The sequence below is a fragment of the Maylandia zebra genome, linkage group LG23, assembly GCF_041146795.1.
Source record: "Maylandia zebra isolate NMK-2024a linkage group LG23, Mzebra_GT3a, whole genome shotgun sequence".
NCBI lineage: Eukaryota > Metazoa > Chordata > Actinopteri > Cichliformes > Cichlidae > Maylandia > Maylandia zebra.
The window spans coordinates 18197105-18221010 of record NC_135188.1 but is presented as its reverse complement, the minus strand read 5'-3'; the positions used below and the strand labels follow the sequence as shown (position 1 = coordinate 18221010).

The following is a 23906-nucleotide window of genomic DNA, read 5'->3' as shown; positions in this document are numbered from 1 at the left end:
AACTTCCCTGGACACCTTGGAACCTGGACCAGCTTCCCCACACTCTCAACCATCCCTGGGACGCTCCCACGGCAACCCCTTCCCCGCCTAATAGCCGGTGTTTTCAAGTAAGCACAAGACTCTCCACTAGTACCACTCACTTCTGCCCTTTAATTGAATCCCATTCAGTAAAACCCTTCTCCTGTGTTTGCAGAAGTTCCCGCCCGTGTTCTCCTTGTGCTCAACATCCGTTTCTCCGCCCTCGGGCCTCCCTCAGTTCCTGCGAATGATTTCTGTTAGACCCAGTCTTGTTTAAGTTCCTTTTCCTTTCAATAAATTGTACATAGTTCGAGCAATTGAGTCTGCTCTTGAGTCCACTGCATCCTTATTTGTGACAGAACGAACTGGCCAATAATGGACTCAGCGGACCCAATTCGCGCCGTCATAAATAACAGGGCGCGGTGTTAGGACGGCATGAACAGACATTGACGTCCCTAGTGGACCAGTGTAACACTATTAGTGAAAAGCAAGAGGAAATACTCACCAGGCTTTCAGAAATTAGTGAGCCGAATCCACCCGTTCCCCCCCAGTCAGCCGGGACTGTCGCCTGCACCCACTATGATAGAATCAGTTTATCGGGGCATTTCCTCCCCTCCACCTGAGCCTTTCCACGGAGAGTTGGGTCAGTGTGGGGGCTTCCTTTTTCAGTGTTTGTTGTTCTTCAGTCGCATGCCACACGCTTTCCCAAATGATGCTGCCAAGATTTCCCATTCTGTAGGGTTGCTAAGGGGTAAGGCGCTCGCGTGGGCTGAGGCGTTTTTGTCTTCTCACCCGATTGCCTCATGCTCCTATGAGGAATTCCTCGAGGAATTTAAGGCTACATTCGCTCACCCGATTTCTGAGGGTACTGCAGCTAAGAGGCTGTTGGGACTCCGTCAGGGGAAACGCAGTGTTGCGGAATATTCGATTGAGTTCCGCACCGCCGCTGTAGAAACGGGGTTGGCCAGACGCCGCGCTGCGGGGTATTTTTCTAGTGTCCCTTAGCGAACAGATGAAAGATCAGCTAGCTGTACACGACGAGCCGGCCACGTTCAAAGCACTCACCTCTCTCGCTCTCAGGATTGATAATCGACTGAGAGACGTTCCAAGCCCTCTCCGTCTCTGTTTCGGCCCGCGACCATTTCCACGTTACCCCCGCCACTTCTGGTGACAACATCCGCCCGTCCTCGCGCTCCTTCCCCAGAGCCTATGCAGATCGGCCGCTCACGGCTCACTCCTGAGGAGCAGGAACGGCGTTTCCGAGCTGCAGAGTGTTTTCTACTGCGGAGGAAGCGGCCATCGCATCGCATCTGCCTGGTCCAGCCAAAAGGCGTGGCCCGCCGGTAAGTCCGTGGTTAAGGGTGGGCAGTGTTTTCAAAGGAGATAATGTCACGGCTGGGGGCAGTCGTGTGGTGTATTTAAAAAAGGATCCAAAATGCAGGTACTGGCTGGGGTGCGAGTGAGTGTTTATTTACAGCGGTGAGAAGGTGACAAAACAGGAAGAGCAGAGTGGGGAGTAAACAAACCTAAACTGGGAAAACTAACGAACAAAACTTAAACCAGACACTCACGGGAGGAGGAGCAAAATGCACAAAGAGAGATGGCAGAGAGACGCAGAATGAGTACCGGGTAACATAGAATAATGCAGACTGACATGGAATTAAACAGACGACGCGACAGAGAGCACAGGAAAACACAGGGCTTAAATACACAGGGAGTAATCAGGGAATGGGCCACAGAAGGGAGACACAGCTGGGCGCAATTAGGCTAACGAGACAGGGGAGAGGTAAAACTGAACACACTGACATGAGACATGAACTTTCAGAATAAAACAGGAAACTAACAGACACAGAGAACCAGACAGGACACTGAACTTGACAGGCAGACTCATGAGCAGACACAATAACACCATGGACAGACAGAGAGAACACAGGCAGGCATGAAACAAAAACACTAACACATAGCAAACCTAAACAAAAGACAAAACAGAATAACCGAGAACAAAGAATAATATAAAGAAACACAAAACACCGAGTCCTCAGACTCAGGACCATGACAGATAAACCCCGTTTTTTGCTGTCAGTTTCTTTGATAGCTAGTACTAAGGCTCATTCTTTTCATGCTCTCGTGGACTCTGGGTCAGAGCAAAATTTAATAGACACTGAGGTGGCTAAATCTTTGAACTTGCCCATCACTCTGCTCGAGCCTCCAATTCCAGCCTCTGCTGGCAGGCAATCATCAGGAAAATATAACCCTCTTTACCACTTCTTCCCTTGACGTGCCAGTAATCCTCGGTTTTCCGTGGATGCAGAAGCATAATCCACACATCGACTGGACAGGGAAAAGAGTACCAAGTTGGAGTTTGTTTTGACTTGCCAACTGCCTTAAGTCAGCCTTGCCCTCGGAGGCTTCTAATTCTCCTCCATTGGTTGTTTCCACTCCTGACCTTACCGCTGTCCCTCCTGAATATCATGATCTACAAGAGGTGTTTAGTAAAGACAGAGCTCAGTCGCTGCACCCTCATCGACCTTATGATTGCGCCATTGACCTCCTTCCTGGTGCTCCTTTGCCCTCCAACCGCCTTTATAACCTGTCCTGTCCTGAGAGGGGGGCTATGGAGAAGTACATCCGGGAATCGCTAGCAGCCGGTCTCATTCGTCCTTCCTCCTCGCCAGTGGCCGCGGGTTTCTTTTTCGTTTCTAAGAAAGATAAGTCGCTCCAGCCGTGCATAGATTACAGAGGACTTAATGCAATCACAATTAAGAACAAATACCCCCTGCCTTTGATCAATTCAGCTTTCGAACCCCTCCATGGTGCTACTATCTTCTCCAAACTGGACTTGAGAAATGCATAACACCTCGTCCGCATAAGGGAGGGAGACGAATGGAAGACTGCTTTCAACACTCCCCTGGGGCATTTTGAATATCTGGTAATGCCATTTGGCCTCTCTAAAGCCCCTGCAGTCTTTCAAGCACTTGTGAATGACGTGCTCAGAGATTTCCTGAATGTTTTTGTTTTTGTTTACCTGGATGACATTTTGATTTTTTTCAAAGTCTCTCGAAGAACATCAGGTCCATGTCCGAAGCGTACTGCAGCGACTATTGGAGAACCGTCTCTATGTAAAGGCCAAGAAATGCGAATTCCACACCTCGTCTGTCTCATTTCTGGGCTACCTACTGGCGGGAGGGCAGGTGAAGACGGACCCTGTAAAGATCAAGGCAGTGGTGGAGTGGCCCATCCTTGATTCACGCAGACAGCTACAACAGTTCCTTAGTTTCGCAAATTTTTACAGGCGCTTTGTCAGAAACTACAGCCAGGTAGCTGCACCTCTCACTCGCCTCACTTCCTCAAAGATTCCCTTCATTTGGTCCCCCGAGACTCACTCAGCCTTCATCACGCTCAAACAGCTCTTCACATCAGCTCCCATTCTAATCCATCCTGACACAAGTAGTTCATAGTGGAGGTTGACGCTTCAAATGTGGGGGTGGGAGCTGTGCTGTCACAAAGGTCTGGTCCACATGGTAAGCTCCAGCCCTGTGCCTATTTTTCTCGATGCCTTTCTCCTGCCGAACAGAATTATGACGTGGGGGATACAGAGCTTCTAGCCATTAAATTGTCTTTAGAGGAGTGGCGCCACTGGCTGGAGGGAACTAAACATCCGTTTATAATTTGGACAGATCACAAGAATCTAACTTATCTCAAATACGCAAAAAGACTGAACTCTCGCCAGGCTCGGTGGTCTCTCGTCTTTACCAGATTTAACTTTGACATTTCCTATCGCCCAGGTTCCAGGAATCTCAAACCTGATGCTCTGTCCCGCCAGTACTCCTCGGACTCAGAACCCCGGGGCCCTGAGCTCATTCTCCCTTCCACCTGCAGAATTGGCTCCCTCGCCTGGGATGTGGAGGAGGCCATACGCCAGGGTCTACGAGGTGAACCCGATCCAGGAACTGGCCCACCCGGTCGGCGTTTTGTTCCTCCTGCCGCCCGGTCGGCTGTGATCCACTGGATCCACACAGCAAGGTTCACTTGCCACCCGGGAGTGAGTAGAACTACAGCACTATTGAAGAGGTATTTCTGGTGGCATTCCATGGACAAGGATGTAAAGGATTATGTGGCAGCCTGTTCCGTTTGTGCCAGTAGTAAGACCTCCAATCGGCACCCGTCTAGCTTACTCCCACCACTGAGTACCCCACATAGTCCCTGGTCTCATATTGCATTGGATTTTGTTGCCGGCCTCCCAGCTTCCTCAGGGAAGACGGTGATCCTGTCCATAGTCGATCGGTTCTCCAAAGCGGCTCATTTCATAGCCCTAGAAAAGTTATCAACAGCTACTGAGACCACCCAGATTCTTACAGACCATGTGTTCCGACTTCATGGCATACCCTCAGAAATTGTTTCTGACAGGGGGCCCCAGTTTATCTCCCAAGTGTGGAGAACCTTTTGTTCGGCCCTAGGTGCCAAGGTTACCTTGGGTGGAATACGCCCATAATTCTCTCACATCCTCGGCGACAGGTTTGTCACCCTTTGAAGCCTCACTAGGTTATCAGCCACCGTTGTTCCCAGAGAATGAGACAGAACTGGCCGTTCCTTCTGTCCAGCACCACCTTCGACGCTGCCGGCCGGTGTGGCAGAAGGTTCGACAGGCTGACTGTCGACCGTCAACGGGACTATGCGGATCGTCACCGCTCTGTTGCCCCAGCTTATCAACCTGGACAAAGGGTTTGGCTCTGTGCTAAGGACATTCCCTTAAGGTCGCTTTCTCGGAAATTGGCACCCCGTTACATTGGCCCCTACGAGATTGCTGCTGTCATCAGTCCCTCGGCAGTCCGACTCAGGCTTCCGGTTTCCTGGCGCATCCACCCGATGTTTCATGTCTCTCAGGTCAAACCGGTCCGTATTAGTCCTCTGTGCCCACCGTCCGTTCCCCCGCCCCCCGCCCAGCTCATTGACGGTCACCCGGCCTACTCGGTCAGGAGGATCGTTGACGTGCGCCGCCGCGGTCGTGGTGCCCAATACCTGGTGGACTGGGAGGGTTACGGCCCTGAAGAGCATTCTTGGGTTCCCCGGTCACTCATCCTGGACCCGTCCCTGATTTCTGACTTTCACACCTCCCTTCGCAGGGCCCAGTCCGGATGGTCGCCGGGAGGCAACCCTTGAGGAGGGGATACTGTCATATGCAGTGGGAGTGTCTGGTCAGGTGTGGTCCAGGTTCCTGTTGTCCGTCCCCTGGGGTGGAGTTGGCCAGCTCATCACCTGCTTCCAATTTCTGGGGCTCCATCTAGAGGGTTTTTAAGCTAGCACTGCCTGCCACTCTTCGCCAGTTCATCCTGCTACCACCCGTGGTAAACTTGGCCTCCTCTGTGCTCGGACTCTGTGTGCCTGGATCGTGGGTTAATGTGTTCTCCGTCTCCTCACCCGTCGTACTCATCAGCAGCGCTGGTTCTGTTTCGATCCCGTTCTCCAGTCTGCCTAGAACCCTAGGACCACACACTCACCTTCTCCTCAGCCTGCCCTCCAGCCCGTACTGTAACTTCCCTGGACACCTTGGAACCTGGACCAGCTTCCCCACACTCTCAACCATTCCTGGGACGCTCCCACGGCAACCCCTTCCCCGCCTAATAGCCGGTGTTTTCAAGTAAGCACAAGACTCTCCACTAGTACCACTCACTTCTGCCCTTTAATTGAATCCCATTCAGTAAAACCCTTCTCCTGTGTTTGCAGAAGTTCCCGCCCGTGTTCTCCTTGTGTTCAACATCCGTTTCTCCGCCCTCGGGTCTCCCTCAGTTCCTGCGAATGATTTCTGTTAGACCCAGTCTTGTTTAAGTTCCTTTTCCTTTCAATAAATTGTACATAGTTTGAGCAATTGAGTCTGCTCTTGAGTCCACTGCATCCTTGTTTGTGACAGAAGATCAATAGTAACCTTTAATAGTGTTGTTTCTGTGCTATTATGAACTATAAATCCACACCCATCTTACAGCATCTCTTATAGTCATAGAAAACAAGTTGTGGTTTGTTGCAAATAGTGCAAATTATCTAACTTAATTATAACAAAATAATTGTTTACAACTGGGAATAGGTGTCATTTGAATTTTTATAATATTGAAATTCTAAGAAATGGATTCTGTAAGGTGAAATTGATTAATATTTTTCCAGCTATATCAAAGTCATTAATTCTCTATTACACACACAATCAAGAAGTTGCACAAAGGTTGTTCATATTCTTAAATGGCCCTATTTGTTGTTATTTAATCCAATAATTTTACAAGTGTAACTGTATTGTTTAGTGGCGTGTAGAATGTGGAAAAGGCAGACACTAAACCAGACATTCATAGTAGTGAAGTGCCAGTGAGTAGTGAGGCCATTTTCTAGGGCTCTGGTGGTGTTTGTTACGAAATAAATATATTCTTAGTGCTTATTTTCTGATTATATTGTTTTATGTATTTTAACTCATTCACTGCCAGCCATTGGCAGTGAATGAGTTAAACCCATTGACTCATTCACTGCAATTGACGGCTATAGACGTCAATGGCAGTGAATGAGTTAATAATAGAGGCCTTTATAGACCAAGGCCAGATGTGAGAAAGAACTAGGTCAGAGGGTGACAGGTCACCTAGCAACAGAGGCTTTAGTAAGGGGAAGTTAAGAAACAGCAAGTTTAGTGCAGAGCTGCAGAGGCATATTAATAAAGTACAGGAAACCAGACAGAAAAAGCGGAACTAAGTAACACACACACACACATTAGTCAGACCAGAAGGAGTTGTTTTGATCGAAACTGTGTGTGTGACTTATAGCAGAACTATATGTGTATTTTAGCTTGCAATGTTTTCAGAACCGTGGGTGCGTGCCGGGACAGGAAAAGAAGAAAAAAAAGAAAAACTCAAGTTTCCTGTCTGACTGCATGAGTGAAGCTAGGTATAGGACAATTAAATAAAGTCTATGACTAAGTGCAGTAGTGCAGATCTGGAGAAGAAATTTAGTTATTTATTTATAATTTAGTAATGATACATTGTTATAAAGTGTTTAGAAAGTGCTTAATGGGCAATAGTACTGTTGTGCTCTTAACAAGATTTTCTGTGTATTTAGCAGGAGAAACTATGTCAGTTGACCTCAGACTTGTTCAGGACGCTGAAGCACCTGAGGGCAACCACCAATAAAATATAATCTGGGGAAAATGAACAGAGGAAGTGATTTTTAAGTCCGATTTCAGACCATGTAAGTATTAGTTAAGGAGTAGGGCAAAACTTTTATGGCCCGGAAAGTTCTAGTTCCCACAACTTATTGTTAGATTAGTAAACAAAATTTTTCTGTGATTAAGATTTTTGGGGTTTTTGTTTTAGTGATGGGTTAATTCTGTCAGTTAGGTTTGGGTTGTTTTCTTAGTTCAATAGAGGGAGTTTTAAACATGGACATGTCTAGGAGGGGCCCATTATTTTTGTCACAGTGCACTTAGAGAAAACCTGTCAGGTGTCACCCTTATGGTGATGTTTTGTGCTTTGAGTTAATAATCAGCTCTCTTTTTCTAATTCTTTGTTGTAAGCAGGCCTGGTGGATCGAATTAACAGCGCTGTAAAACATTTCTGTGAGAGCAAATATAAGGTGAGCTTTTCCAGATTACAATGGGCTGAGGAAAAGGCTACCTGTGGGAACCGTGTGAGTTCCTGTCTAAAAGGATTGCAGCGAGTCAATCCAGTCCAAAATCATAAACAATGGTTTTTTCTTTTAAAAATGATGACATGACTTTGCGGGTGATGGAGACTGGAATGGGTTGCGCTTAAGTCTCCACTATCCGCAATATCTCGTGTGAATGCGTGTGCATGAATGTGTGTGACTGGACTGTGACTGGACTGACGATGTGGACTAAAGTGTTGACTGACTTGACAATGAGACAAAGACTGGACCAAGGTTAGGATGAATAAATGTTGACAAACAATTCACCATGCCGGTAAGAGAAAGGTGGATGCTTTGCTTTGCTTTGTTTTGCTTTTGGCAGAAGCAGGAGAATAGAGACTGGAGGTTCACATGAGAGTGTGGAGCTGCAGACTTAACCTTTCGGCTGCTAATTTTGGGTTGCTGATGTTTGCTTTAAGAAAATTTGGTTTTATTGACTGGGTTTAGATAAGGGTAACACATTATATTGTTGGGAAAATGCCAAATGCTAAAGGGAAGAAGATTTTTGATATCATTGATGTTACCGTTAACCATAACAGGCCACTGTAGAAATCAATTAAATTTTATAGAGGAAAATAGTCAGGACCAAAGCAATATTTAGGAATTATATAGGGGAATGGTAGACTTGTCACATTCAAAGTACAGTGATGGAATAACAAACACTGGTCCAAGTGGAAGGGCGTGTGATACGAGGTGGTACTGGAGGAAAACAAGCAAAGTAAAGAAAGCAAACCTATTTTGGTTAGCTTTGATAAAGTCAAATTAAGAAGCACCATGACACTCAGAAGATCAGCGTGAAAGTAAAACATACACAAATTTTGTATGAAGCGCATGACTGATAACTGTTCTGTTTTAAGTTTTGTTTTTTATAGCACAGATTGGATCATAATGAGGGAAGGACAGCGGGAAAAACTGAGTTTCAAATGTGAACTTAATGTTAACACACAGGTTTTGTTTCTAGGTAGTTCGGAGGATGCAGGCTCTGGATGGAACCAGGAGTTCAAAAGATTTAACTGATTTTATTCCTTAAACACAGGTTTGCAGGCCCGGAGCAAATATAGTCGAAAGGGTGTTTGATAATTTAGGTACGGTAAAACCTATGCATAAGTAATTGCCTTTATGCTTAAGCTTAACTGATTGAAAATGTCTGATAGAATAAGCAGTTATAATCATTTTCTTACACATACTGCAAAATGTGCTCATAAAGACCTAAGCACTCAGTCTTTTGAGGGTCATAAGCTTCATCTGGCGGGACTGTCCAGGTGATACATGGTGAGAGGTGACAGAAGTAAAACTAAAAGGTTAATGCATAACATGCTTACAAACACAGACATCACGTAGATTTATTTCTAGGGTAGAGGTGAAACATATTTTTCTTGCTTTGTGCTTGCATAGCAACAGTTGATGCAGGAGGTGTTAAAGATAAGCATGAAATGAATAAGTCAACAGGAAACATCTGGAGGGTGAGACGGGTGAAATAATAGCTTGCAATGTTTTCAGAACTGTGGGTGTGTGCTCGTGTCTGCAGTTCTCCGTTTCTGGAAATGTACAATAAAGCTTATTTTTTGAGCTTTGACCACACTGAGTCCAGTCTTTCTCTGTCGCCAAAAGAATTCAGAAAAGAACCGGATTTGATATGTTCATCTTGATCTTCCTTGCACAAAGAAAAGTTCCTAGTCCTGGTGGAATTAGGCTTCTATTTGGTTAATCAAAAAAAAAAGAAAAAGCCGTCACTTGATTGGAAATGTCTGAGTGAGAGAAATGATAGGGAATAGAAGGAAAAGACCATATTTCACCCATATTGTCTCCCTGTGAAATCCATAAGTGATTTTAAAATCCTTCTCTTTACACATAACACTGCCCACTTCTCCCTTTGACAGCAGACTTATTTTCTAGAGTTTCTGAAAGTAGAAGAGGAGGCAGACCCTCTCTCAGTTTTGCTGTAATAGGGTTAGGATCCTAGGAGTTTTTCATGATGTACTAATCCTCTTCTTTACTCAATCCATTTTACGCTCTGTGAACAGCTCTATAGCATTTAATTATTAGTAAGCATTTAAAATATGATTTTCTCTTGCCAAGTGTGTCTTTGTCCGCACTCTCTCTGCTCTCTTTTTCTTTCCCCCTTTCATATGTGAAATGATCATCAGTTGAAAAGTCTGAATCCTGACCTGAGAGTTTCCATAGTACAATCTGGACTCTCCAGTCCAGCAGATAGAAGCTTCAGTCCTGAATCCTGCAGGTCATTGTTACTTAGGTCCAGTTGTCTCAGTCTAGAGAACTGGGAACTGCGTAATAAGGACAGCACTTCACAGGTTCTCTCGGACAGATTACATACATTCAGTCTGAAAAATTATGAAGAAGAACATAATAGCACTGGTGTTAAAGCGTATTCAAGGTACGACAAGAAAACAATAGATTTGGCAATATTTCAGGACCAACTGGAATCTTCATTGCCTTATGTTAAAATAAACAAAAATGTGGCAGTTTTCTGTGATTTTAAAATCAATACTAAAACTGCAAAGTCATGAGAGAAGATAATAATATTGGCAATTTTGGTCTGTTGATGAAAAACAAAATGTCTCTTGATGTGACCTGAGAGTTTCCAGCATACAGTGTGGACTCTTTAGTCCAGTGGACAGAAGCTTCACTCCGGAATCCTGCAGGTCATTGTTACTCAGGTCCAACTCTCTCAGGCTAGAGGACTGTGAGTTGAAAACTGAGGAGAGAGCTTCACAGCTTTTCTCTGTGAGGTTACAGCCTCTCAATCTGAAAAAATATACAAAAGAAGGCTTTAATTAAAGTGTGTCTATGGTGGCCAAAATAGTTATTAGATTTAGCAATATTTATTCTGTTTTGTTTTGTCAGTGGGGTTAGGTTAATTGGTAATTCTACATTGTGAATGTGAGTGTGAATGGTTGTTTGTCTATATGTGTTTGCCCTGTGACAGACTGGTGACCAGTATAGGGTATATTCTGCCTCTTGCCCTATGGTAGCTGGGATAGGCTCCAGCACCCCCTGACAAGTATAATCAGAAGAGAATGAATGGATGGATGGATGGATGGATGGATATTTTGTTTTAGGACTAAGTGAAATCCTTATTGTCTCTTGGCCTTATGTTAAATAAGTTAGAAATTTTAATTGTGAAATTTATCCTGACCTAGACTGAAATGCTAAAAATATAAAGATGCAAAAATATGTAAGTTAAACTTAATTACTAGGGGTGCAACGATACACAAAATTCACGGTTCGGTTCGGTTCGATACTTTGGTGTCACGGTTCGATATTTTTTCGATACAAAAAAATGTTCATGCCTTTTTAATTTGTCATTTATTAAGATTATAAATATATATTTTAACTCAAAAGTACAGTTTTTAAATTTAACCCTAACCCTTGTGCGTGTTTTTTATTTTGACAGTGAATGTGCACCTGCGGACCACTTATGTGCACCCCTGGTTATTTAGCTCGTCATATTGCAGCCACAGAAATCCTTTTGTCCATGAAACCATAAAGCTGCACTTTCTTTTTGCCTTATAGTCTGATTTGTCATAACTTCTCCGTTTTGTGGTAAGCTTTTCTTTGGCTGTCACTTCGTCACCCTGACCTGTCTTATTTGGCTCAGCAGAACTAAAATATATATCCTGCTGCTTTTACACATGCACTCACATAAGCTCAGCGAGTCTCTGCGCGATCAACCTCTCACATGTTTAAGCTTGCTGCGGGAGATTTCACTTGTCATGTTTGCATAGTAAGCTAACGATTAATAAGACGATGTCAGAGGAATTGGTGCACAAATTATCATCACTCACAGATCAGTGCTGTCGCTCTCTATACACAGTTCGCACGATTGCAAAGTGAAAGCAAATTCAAACGCGATTTCAATATGTCACATATTGACAGTGGCTCACCGATGCCAATGACATAATTACCCAGCTACATTTCTGAAAGAATGCAAAAGCATTGACATATATTTTTCCTTCCTACAATAGCCCGACTGGCAGGGAAGAGATAGATTTTGGTAGCCTGACTGAAAAAAATCGCTAGCCCCGGGACGTCGGGCTAGCGATATTGCGAGCCCTGTATCTGATTGAGGAATCACTCATCTTTGGAAAAGAGAGTTTATTACAGAGAAATGTCTCTTTCCAAAATAAAAGCTATACTATCCGCTTCTTCTGGGCTATATTCTCAGCAGCATAAGGAGAATCATGTGCTAACAGCTGTCTAAATGACTCGGCTAAAGTTAGTAGCATGCTTGCTTGTTTTTGTCCGCTTCCACTTGTCTTTGCACTAGGATGATGTCGGCGTAAATGTGCAGTCATATTCGTTGTGTTCCCACTAGTGCTTTCAGGTTAATCTCGTTGAAATGACCTTAACGCCACAACACGGCAAATCTCCGCTACCGCCAATCGCCCCTTGCATGGGGCTAGATGGCCAACACGTTAACGAGCTAACTGTGCTAACACACTAGTTCCCACCCATGTAATTGAGCATTGCATGGCACATCCAACATACTGTTTTACTTTAGTCCATGACTCGCTTACCTTCAAAAGAAAGAAGGTGTACTTTATTGGTCCCCGTGGGGAAAATCGCTCTCTGCATTTAACCCATTCACTCAGTGAAGCAGTGGGCAGCCATTGGGCGCCCGGGGAGCAGTGTGTAGGGACGGTACCTTGCTCAGGAGTACCTCAGGGTAGCTGTTCAGGGGAATCGAACCCCCGACCTTCCGATCATGGGGCCACCACTCTACCTACTGAGCTATCCCTGCCCAGGGTCATACGTCACATGAAAACCAAAATAATTCCAAACGCCAGATCTGAATGAGGGTGGGGGAGGTCCATGTTGCAAGGAGAGCTTAACTTCTGTCTCGCTAGCTTGCCCTGCGCTCTTCCTTCTGACGATGCTGTCTGTGTTGAGCGCTCAGTGGATCTGCGCTCGACAGGGCGGAGTAGTCGAACGCAGATTCACTGAGCGCTCAACACAGACAGCATCGTCAGAAGGAAAGTTGATAAAATAAATTACAAATTTTGTATTGTTCGATACATATGCGTACCGAACCGAAAGCACTGTATCGAACGGTTCAATATCGATACGAATATCGTCGCACCCCTATTAATTACCTATGTTTAATAATGTATTTTTTTCCCCGTAAAAACAAATCACCTGAGCTAACCTGATAGTTTCTAGTCTACAGTGTGGACTCTCCATTCCAACAGACAGAAGCTCTACACCAGAATCCCTTAGGTTATTGTTACTCATGTCCAACTCTGTCAAACTAGAGGACTGGGATCTGAGAACTGAGGACAGAGCTTCACAGCCTTTCTCTGAGAGGTTACAGGCACTCAGTCTAAAAAAAGAAGAGAAAGAAAATGTGATTAGATAAATTCAAATGATGAATACAGATGAGCCAAACAGCACAATTCGCCAGTTAATTAAATGCTATCCTGGGACAAATCTTAAATAATTTGAATTTGTTTAGGGAAAACTAAATTCTTTCTTTGTATCTAAATGGAAACCACTGAGTGAAAGATACAGTTATTGATATTAGTTCAGCACCAAATGGCAAAGGCATACAGCCCTGACATGGGTGTTTAAAGGACTGAAGCCATGTTTTTTGTTTTGGGGGGGGGGGGGGGGGGGGATTTATTTAGTAGGTGCTTGTTGTTCACATTCTAATTGTTTTTGAGAGACTAAAGAGGGATAGACTGTACTAAAATTAATAAAAGTAATTTGGTAATATGGTACGATATGGACTTGTGATGAAAGAAATCACTGAATCAACCATATTTTGTAACGAAATGGATGAGCACAAATATACTTACAGAGCTTTGTTGGATGCTTTGACCACTGGAAGCAGCTTCAGAAGAGCCTCCTCTGAAGCAGAGTATTTCTTCATGTCAAACATGTCCAGATCTTTTTCTGATGACAGTAAGATGAAGGCCAGAGCTGACCACTGTGCAGGAGACAGTTTGTCTGTGGAGAGATGCCCTGATTTCAAGGACTGTTGGATCTCCTCCACTAGAGAACAATCCTTCAGTTCATTCAGACAGTGGAAAAGATTGATGCTTTTCTCTGCAGACAGATTCTTTCTAATTTTCTTCTTGATGTACTGGACTGTTACCTGATTGTTTGACCACTTACTTCCTGCTTCTGTCAACAGACCTCGTAGAAGATTCTGATTGGTCTGCAGTGAAAGACCCAGGAGGAAGCGGAGGAACAAGTCCAGGTGTCCATTTGGACTCTGTAAGGCCTTCTCCACAGCACTCTGGTGGATATACTGGAGTTTTGGTTTGTTAAATAATTTAGACAACATGGTTGTTGTTGGTTGTTCCTCTTCCAGCAGATTGACTCTAGAGTTGATGAAGGTCAGATGGACATGAAGAGCAGCCAGAAACTCCTGAACACTCAGATGGATGAAGCAGTACACCTTGTACTGGTACAGTCCTCTCTCCTCTTTAAAGATCTGTGTGAACACTCCTGAGTACACTGAGGCTGCTCTGATATTGATGCCACACTCTGTCAGGTCTGATTCATAGAAGATCAGGTTTCCTTTCTGCAGCTGATGAAAAGCCAGTTTTCCCAGTGACTCAATCATCATCCTGCTCTCTGGACTCCAGTGTGGATCTGTCTCAGTTCCTCCATCATACTTGACCTTCTTCACTTTGGCCTGAACCACCAGGAAGTGGATGTACATCTCAGTCAGGGTTGTGGGTAGCTCTCCTCCCTCTCTGGTTTTCAGCACATCCTCCAGAACTGTAGCAGTGATCCAGCAGAAGACTGGGATGTGGCACATGATGTGTAGGCTTCGTGATGTCTTGATGTGGGAAATGATCCTCCTGGCTTGCCCCTCATCACTGAATCTCTTCCTGAAGTACTCCTCCTTCTGTGGATCAGTAAACCCTCTGACATCTGTCACCAAATCAACACATTGTGGAGGGATCTGATTGGCTGCTGCAGGTCGTGTGGTTATCCAGAGGCGAGCAGAGGGAAGCAGATTCCCACTGATGAGGTTTATCAGCAGCACATCCACTGAGGAGGACTTTCTAGGGTCACTCAGAAGTTTAATTTTGTTGAAGTCCAGAGGAGGTCGACACTCATCCAGACCATCAAAGATGAACACAACCTGGAAGTCTTCAAAGCTGCAGATTCCTGCTTCTTTGGTTTCAGTAAAGAAGTGATGAATAAGTTCCACCAAGCTGAACTTTTCCTCTTTCAGCACATTCAGCTCTCTGAAAGTGAATGGAAATATGAACTGGATATCCTGGTTTGCTTTTTCTTCAGCCCAGTCCAAAGTGAACTTCTGTGTTAAGACTGTTTTCCCAATGCCAGCCACTCCTTTTGTCAGCACTGTTCTTACTGTTTGATTACTTGCAGTTGAGGCTTTAAATATGTCTTCTTGTCTGATTGTTGTTTCTGGTCTGTTTGATTTCCTGGATACTGTTTCAATCTGTCTAACCTCATGCTCATCACTGAGCTCTGGAGTCCCTCCCTCTGTGATGAAAAGCTCTGTGTAGATCTGATTCAGAAGGGTTGGGTTTCCTGCTTTAGCAATCCCCTCAAACACACACTGGAACTTCTTCTTCAGGTTCAATTTAAGTTCACATTCACAAAGTGGAGAAAGCACTTCTGAAAAAACATAAGTAATAAATTAAAGTAACGAGTTGTGCATAACTATCCAAAAATTCCAATTGCCTGAAGACTAAGTATAAATGTTCTATTTATCCAGAGGTTGAAATTTTAAGAGAAATCCCCTTACGGTTCCATAGACGCTCAGCCAGATCCTCCTGCTTCATTCTCTTCAGGAACTGCACTGCAATCTTCAGAATAGCCCCTCTCCCACTCCTCATCTGCTCTTCTTCATCTTTACTGTCCAAGGTCCCACCTCCCTGCTGTTTCTCTGAACATTCTGGGTTGTCTGGACTCAAAAGTCTCTGGATTTTCTTCAGCTCCATCTTCACAAAAGTGATGATGTTGTCCTCCAGCCGCTGTAACAGAATACTATACAAATGACCCAATCAAACCCAATCATGGAGCCAAAAAGCAGAGCTATGTTGAACATTTAAGATAATCCAGAAATCTACAAAGAGCAATGATATCTGTTACCAGCATAGCTGTAAAAGTAGTTGTTATATATGTACAGAGTACAGACCATAAATATATTTTCCAGACATGTTTGATGCTGCTGGGCAGACTGACCACTGGGAACCTCTGAGCTCTCCCAGTCCACTCTGTGGAGAAATCATGAAAAATTAGTTCAGGCACTGAATAAAGGTCCAGGAAATTACACTTTGACAAAGACAGTTATCGAGAGGACTCCTGTAATTGTAAAAGTTTACTACTCTTGCTGATCCGACTAAGAAGCAACAGCTCAGTTTAATGTTTTTCTTTGAGTTTAAATTCTTGCCGTGTTCTGATAAGCTTTCATGCTCAGCAAACTTCAAGTTTGAAACGTTAAACTGTATATCAGATTCTGGAAATATCAGTCAATCTTGGTTTTAATCTTGTTCAATCTTGTTTAAATCCTTACTCCAAGAAGTCCAAGAAGTTGAGTCTTGAATTTAAAGAACCATTTACTGTGCCATCCATTTTCATGGACACAAAAATGAATTCTTTTCCACTGGATTTTTTATATGTGGCTTTCTCTGGATAAACAAAGGGCAGAGGACTGGACTGCACGCTGTCATAGAGATCAAGATCCCCAGCTTAACTTTATCCAAAAAAGGAATAAAATGACTTAACATGCAGTCTTTTTATGGGTAAAGTGCTAATAGTTAGTGATGCTTAATTCTAGTCAGAATATAATCGAATAAAGGTCTAATCAATATGATGAATAAGAAAAAAAATAGCCCAACCATTGAAATGATTCCAATACCTGACTTTTAACTGAGATTTTGTGTGGAGTGGTATGTTTAGTACTAATTCCCCTCCAATGCTGACGGTGGATCAAGGAGACCAGCGCATATGCTGCAGGCCCGGATGTATTGTCTACATTGGCTGTCCCTTACCCTTTACCCACCCCTGTTGCTTGTCATGTGTTTCTTTGGTGTATTAAGAGTTTTTTCATGTGCTATGTGCAGAGGTGTTTTTTTTCTGTTCTCAAACTGATCTCCCTATTGGAGCTCAGTTTGGAGGGAGTTATTTTTTTCTCCTTATCTGTCCTCATGTGGTGTATTTTCCATTGTTATACCTCTCTGACCTGTCTTGCCCATGTGATGTTTTTGTGTAATGTATGTATGGTCGGAGGGTAAGATGGCGCCGCCATTGCGTGCAGTAGGTGAGCAGCCTTAACATGAAATTAACCCTTGTGGGACTAATAAAGGTATATCTTATCTTATCTCTTATCTTAATGCTGATATTGGTCTCAGAGAGTCTCTTTGTGTAAGGGGTGATAGGAATGAGAGGAAGGAATAAGTGAGACACTAAGAAGACTGAAGAATCTCAGAGAATCTCTTATTTTACAATGTATGATTTAAAAAACAAGTCATTGAGAGAAAAAAGTATTCCTATATAACTGAAATAAAAAGGGATAATGTTGAAATCATAAAGAGTCGTGATATGCATGAGTGACTGAGCTAATGAGAAATTATGTTGAAGTACCCTCAGCATATTGGGGCTTTCTCTGTATTCCTGTAGGGTTTTTTACCTCACAATATGAAGCAGCAGAGTAAATAAAAGTGAATTTAAATTATTATTATTATAATAACTAGTGAAAACAGTCGACAGTACATTAGTGAGATTGAAAAAGACTTCTGTAGAGACTATGGCATTGTTAATGTCAAATGAAGTCTACACAACCTCCAAGGAAATGTTCTTGCAAAGCATGCTGTTCAGATTGACAAACTCCCTCTGATAAAAAGAGGATCCACTGCTAGAACTGATATGCTACAGAGCAACAGCTATAATACCTACTGGTAATAACCCGGCTGGACTATTCATGGGACTTAAAATCTATCTACTCTCCAAGAACAACAGAGTTCTTGTCAGAAACACTTCAGGATAGGTGATGGACATAACAAAACACTTCAAAGAAATAGAATAATCTGTAAACCTGGTGTGAGATCTTTATGTTACAGTCATTATTATAAGAAGTTACTGTTTTTTAAAACAGAAAAGTTTAACTAATTAAGGTTACACATTAATATCAGAATGCTACTGTTTAGTAAATGATAACTCAGGTTTGTATAAGTAACTCAGAGTGAAGTCAGTTTAAAGGGAGTTGTCAAGGTGGCACATAAAAGAGTTAAGAGTTAATCATGCATGTGACTAATATGTGCATGGAGCTAATAAAGTGAGATAGTGAGTACAAAAAACTATATTATTCTCTTTTCCTTTTTTCTGTTTTTTGTAACAACTTCACAGGTCCTTTTTGCTTGTATGTTTGAAGTCTGGATGTCCATCCTTATCTAGAACTATTGTACAAATACAGTAGTTCTTTTTCAGATACAGTAGCAATTTGTATGAAAACTAGATTTCAGTGAATACTACTTGATAATTTGGGGTAAAATCAATAAGGATATCTTACATTATACAGTATACAACACAACATAAATGATAGAAGAAAAAATTTGGATAAACATTATTCTATGTTTGCTGAAGTGGAATTTCAGTTATCAAATGCTTTTAAGAGACAATTTATATAGTATTAGAGAGAATGATGTGTTTGGACTGCAATTTGTATACGATAACATTAACAGGAGTTTACGTGTACATGTTGGACATGGTTATTAAAATAAAAGAATTCCTTGCTCACTGACTTCCATTGAGATGTAGTTTAGAGACCATGACACAACATCACACAGTTTATTCAAATCAGAAAACCAAACTGGAGTTAATTAAAGAGTTCATGTAGCTAACAGATCACCTTTCTGCAGCAGATGGTTGATGTCCTTTAAAGTGAATGAGGCGCTCTTCAGACCAGTCACTCTTTAAAGACACACAGCTGGGTTCAGCTCCAGGTTCAGCAGGTCTCTCATAGATCCTGTTAAACAGAGAAGAAAAATGTACTTTTCTTTTGCTGCTATATAAGCTGATGAAGACTTAGAACACCTTCATCATCCAAAAGAAAAAATGATTTGCAGGCTGAGCATGATGAGAAGGGAACTCCAAACTAGTGTTGGCAGTGTAACAATAGGACAACAGGTGACAGACAAATAGTCATTTACATCAGCGGTCCCCAACCTTTTTTGTGCCACGGATCAGTTTATGCCCGACAATTTTTTCACGGACCGGCCTTTAAGGTGTCGTGGATAAATACAACAAAATAAAACTAGTACCGGTACCGAAAAAAAGAAGATTTATTCATAACACACGTGAAAAGACCCAGGAAAACAGAGTTAACGATAAAAACAATAACAAAATAACGCTGAAAACCGATAAAAACCTTGAAAACCATACACTTCACACCTGAGCCTCAACTCTCGTGGCCCGGTACCAAACGACTCACAAACCGGTACCGGTCCGAGGCCCGGGGGTTGGGGACCGCTGATTTACAGTATGCAGAACAATTGATAGTCTTACTATGAGCAGTTTGAGTTACAATAAGTACAATAAGTAATTGCAACAATATCGGGACTAAATTAGCATGTCCATACATATTTTTGTTTATTAGAGCCCTAACTTCACTTCAGGAAATGAGAGTTGATGTGAGGAGGAAGAGGATGGCAATTTATCCAAATGAAAGTTGCACCGTCTTTGTCTTTCACATTTCTGCTTCTTTGGTGAATGGGATACCTCCTCAGATGATAAAATATAGGTGTGATCCATCATATCTTGGGTCTGAAGATGCAGACACAAGTTAAAATTTGTCTCCATGGCATATGAATGCCTTTAAATTCTCTTAAATTCTCTCTGTCTATTAAATAACAACAAAAAATGACTGTCTGGACCTTTAAATGTACATGTTGAACATGTTTTATGGAATTAAGGAATTAATCACTCATTTACTTTCATTGAAATGCTATTTAGAGACCAAAACAACATCGAGACGTTCATTTAAATCAGGAAACCAAACTGACAGGTATCAAAGAGTTCATGTTAGTGACACCTCTCTTCAGCAGATGGTTGGTGTTCTCTAAAGTGAATGAGGCGCTCTTCAGACCAGTCACTCTTTAAAGACACACAGCTGGGTTCAGCTCCAGATTCAGGTCTCTCATAGATCCTGTTAAACAGAAAAGAAAATAATCTTTTTTAAATTTTCTGTTACAGAAACTGATGAAGACTTAGAATACCTTCATGATCTGAAAAACTAATTTGTATGTTGAGCATGAGCAGAAGGAAACTCCAAACTAGCGTTGGCAGTGTAACAGTGTCACCCACAGTAAACACCACCATTTGCACAATTGCAGAACTACTGATGGTCTTGCTATAAGCAGCACAATTTCAAAGTTATAGTTTTTATAATTTTCCCACCACATGTCAGTAGATTGCACATTAATGGCAACTGATTTCTGGTTTTTTTACATCTCAAAATCATACGCGTGCATGATCCTAAGTATGGTGGCAGCTGTTGGGCAAACAACTCTGGCTGCCATTCATCTGTATGTAGGCTGTCAGGCTGCTGTTAATCTCATCCACATATATTTACTCAGATACGACTCAGTGAGTCAGTGAAGGTCACTTCTGTCGAGTGACAGTGATGCTGGGGTGAATTAAGGATATTCTTAAGATTCCTATTAGTAAATGCTGCTGTTTTTGCTGCTGTTAGCCAGCATTAGTGGAACTTTCTTTAAAGTGGATATTACTGTTGCTGTTAAATGTAGCACCATGGTCTTGGAGGAACACCGTCTTGTTTCACTGTATACTGTGCCACTCTTTAAGGTCCAAATGACAATAAAGCCACTTGACTTAACTTGAGTTTGACAAATATTGTTGAATTTAGGCTCTTATTGAATAAACTGTCAAATGATGTGAGAATGTAAACTGCTTAGCAGCGGAAAAGTGGGACCTTTAGGACACTGAAGCCTAACATTAGCTGGCATAACATTAGATTATAGCTAACTTGTTTTGTTTGTTTCCCAGCCTGTTGTCTGCTATACAGAAATGGAAGGGTTGCATGAGTAATATGGTGACATTATGTTATTTTAACAATATCAGAAAAAAATGATCATGTTAGTGCTGTTTCTTGTGTGTTAGAGCCTGACATATGTTCAGGAATTTTATTTAGATGTCACTAACATCTTACTAAAATGTTTTACTTTTCCTTTTCACCTTAGTTCTATCTCCTGAACTGACATCAGGGCTCTAACACGCCTTCATGTTTTCATTGCTAATTCTAATTACTTCTAAGTTTATGAGAATGCATTACTGTTTCAGAAGAATTAATAACACACAAATCAATATACATTTTTAAGTACAATATTCTGTTTTTATATTAAGGGGAAAAGACTAACTAGACATTTGAAGCACATGTTATACGTGTACATATTGGACACGTTTTATAGAATAAAGGAATTCCTCGTTCAGTGACTTCCTTTGAGCTATCAAAGAGTTCATGTTACTAACAGCTCACCTCTCTGCAGCAGACCGCTGGTTTCCTTTAAAATGAATGAGGCACTCTTCAGACCAGTCACTCCTTAAGGACACACAACTGGGTTCAGGTCCAGGTTGGTTCCTGTGAATAATGATGGATCAATGATGTGAGTGCTGAGCTGTGACATGGAGAAGAGTCATAGACAATTAGAGATGTCATCTCACCTCTGAGCTTCGGTCTGGCTCTCATGTTCCCCACACAGAGTGGTTTTAGAGAGAGGGACTCCCTCCTCTCTGTCCTCACACTGATCCATGCTGCTGACTTCACATCCACGTCACCCAAGGTTGCAAAAGTACAGACTTTCTTTACTAAAAGTAGAAGTACAGATACCTGGGTTAAAAAAATACTCCTGTAAATGTTGAAGCACTGAGGCAGCTCCATCAAGGACAATTCTATTAAAAGATTTTTGTACAAAGGTAACTGAACCTTGGGCTGTGTCAATATGATAATAAGTTCATATTTGTACAAAAGAACCCATATATTAATCCAAATAAATCCAAATTACAAATCCAATTGTAATGAATATACTTAGCTTGAATCTGTTATTCAGGACACCTGCAGTGAAAAAGGTTTTAAAACAAACAAACAAACAAACAAAAAGAAACATTTTTTTGTTGCCTACACTCTAGAGGTGACTGACTCCACATCAAAACAGTACAGTTTCTTCTAATGTGAGCTTCAGTAGGTTTTCTCAGTGCATATGATGTGATCAGCTAACCTGCTGCTTTTTGTAGATTTACGTAACTGAATTCACTCCACACTACAATATGTATGCTATCTTTATGCAATTAAGTGAATAAATCTAAGCATCATCAGCTTAAATACAAATTCATCTCTGCTACACTTGATGTAACCTAATTTTGACAATGAGGACCAAAGGCCACTATGCACCAGTCCAACACAGTGCTTTACTAAAAAAAAACTCACCACATTAATGTGAGCTAACCTGTTTGCCCTGCACAAAACTAGGACTTTCATGCAACATCTGAATAACACAAGTTTGTATAGCTTTGTTTGTTTTGTAGGACATTTTCCAAAATGAAAATACATAATTCATCAAAACACATCATATACAAATCCATTATGTAATTAAAATGATGACATTACATGTAAGCATTAAATCTGCAGTTTATCAAGCAGCCCTTACCTTTAAATATAACCTTCTTTCTTCCTCTTCTGTCCTGTATTTTCTTACATCTTTCTCCACCTCTGAGTGAAGTTATCTTGCACTCTTTTCTCTTCCTGTGAAATACAGCAGCTAGACCTTTAACTAGCAACACACTGTGCAACAAACTGCACACAAACAGTTTTTGTGTTTGCTGATGTTTGTTCATCTGATAGAAAATTTGAATTTGAAATGAGCTGCCACTAAAGAAATTACTGTTCTTCCATCCAGTAACATTCAGGATTAATGTGAACATCTAACCAGAGATGCTACTGAACATTGGTTACGTCAGTTAGCTTCCAATTAGCATCTAGATTTATTGTTTTTCCATCAAGTATCAGTTAGAAGCTCCAGCAGCTAATGGTCCTATCATGAAAAACAAAGAAATCTATCAAACCCTTACAGCAGATATTTTCACAATGATACTTTAAAACAGAAATGATCATTAATTACCTGAATATTTAGGATTTGTTTAGAGCTACCCAATTATTCAGTTTATAATCAGCAGCTCTGCAATCAGTCATTTATATTTCCTTCATATGTTTAGCAGCCAGTAAGAGAAAGAATGGCACTCTGGTTCCAGGTTTCAAACACTACACATTAGGAAGAACTTCATTTGGAGAAAACCAAATGATAACACAAATAGATTTAATGATCCATGAAGGAAATATGAATTTAATTGCCTGACTACAATCAAACACGTTACAACTAACATTTATTTTATTTTGTTTTGAAAGGACTGAAGGTAAAACAGCAGCACACTGCTGTGTGTGACTTTAATGGAGAGTCAACAGTTTTCTTCCAGGAAATAAACACACACAGTTTGTTTTGTGACGAAATGAATCAAACATCAGCTGTTCATCAAACTGTTTGATTCCAGTCAATCAATAATTTATAATCATGTGGATTAGTCTTCAAATAAAAGAGTGATCCAAAGTCTGCCCTGAAATAACAGCTAAACAAACATTAAAGAGCAGAAACAAACAGTAAAGTTCCTAAAGACAAACTGTTAAAGGAGGAAACAAAGAAAACTTACAGTTTCTTCAAATAGAGACACGAACAAGAAGCTTCTGGACACTAAACACGAAGAGATAGGTGAGATGCTTCCTGGAAGGAGTTGTGACTCCACCTGAAGCTCAGGTTTGCATGTGTGTGCATGTATTGATTTTTAAATCTCTGCTCCTGTCTGAACTTGAGATTTTGTCATTTGCTGTCAGTTGCGCAATATCATAAATGTTTGTCAGGAATGTCCTCACAAGCCCAGACTTGTTACAATAATGAACACAATACATGGAGTTAGGAAAAATACAGCACAGATAGAAATAATACAATATAGTTGGGAGGAAACCAGAGTTAGCAATGTTGCCAAGAATATTTCTCTAGAGTTTGATCAAAGTGCTGATGAATTGGACTGATCCTGGATCTTTCAGTACATCACTGTAATGAATGAAATATGACTGATTCAAACTGTGATCAAACCTTCATTATCTTTATATTCCTCTTTGGTTTAGCTGGAAAGGACACCTTCCT

General features: G+C 41.7%; 1 protein-coding gene across 1 annotated transcript in view; it reads right to left on the bottom strand.

Moving 5' to 3' along the window:
* LOC101484134 (uncharacterized) overlaps window positions 1-23520 on the bottom strand; it is a 28714-nt gene extending 5194 nt beyond the window's left edge. The window contains exons 1-12 of the mRNA XM_014414207.3: window positions 23413-23520; window positions 22359-22453; window positions 21376-21519; window positions 21191-21292; window positions 19727-19840; window positions 18545-18661; window positions 15833-15911; window positions 15440-15668; window positions 13506-15309; window positions 12857-13030; window positions 10282-10455; window positions 9858-10031 (exon numbers count right to left, since the gene is read on the bottom strand). Coding sequence (XP_014269693.2) covers window positions 9858-10031; window positions 10282-10455; window positions 12857-13030; window positions 13506-15309; window positions 15440-15668; window positions 15833-15911; window positions 18545-18661; window positions 19727-19840; window positions 21191-21292; window positions 21376-21464 — 3056 coding nt within the window. The 5' untranslated portion in view covers window positions 21465-21519; window positions 22359-22453; window positions 23413-23520. The remainder of the gene's footprint in view (window positions 1-9857; window positions 10032-10281; window positions 10456-12856; window positions 13031-13505; window positions 15310-15439; window positions 15669-15832; window positions 15912-18544; window positions 18662-19726; window positions 19841-21190; window positions 21293-21375; window positions 21520-22358; window positions 22454-23412) is intronic.
* Between the last annotated feature and the right edge of the window lie 386 nt (window positions 23521-23906).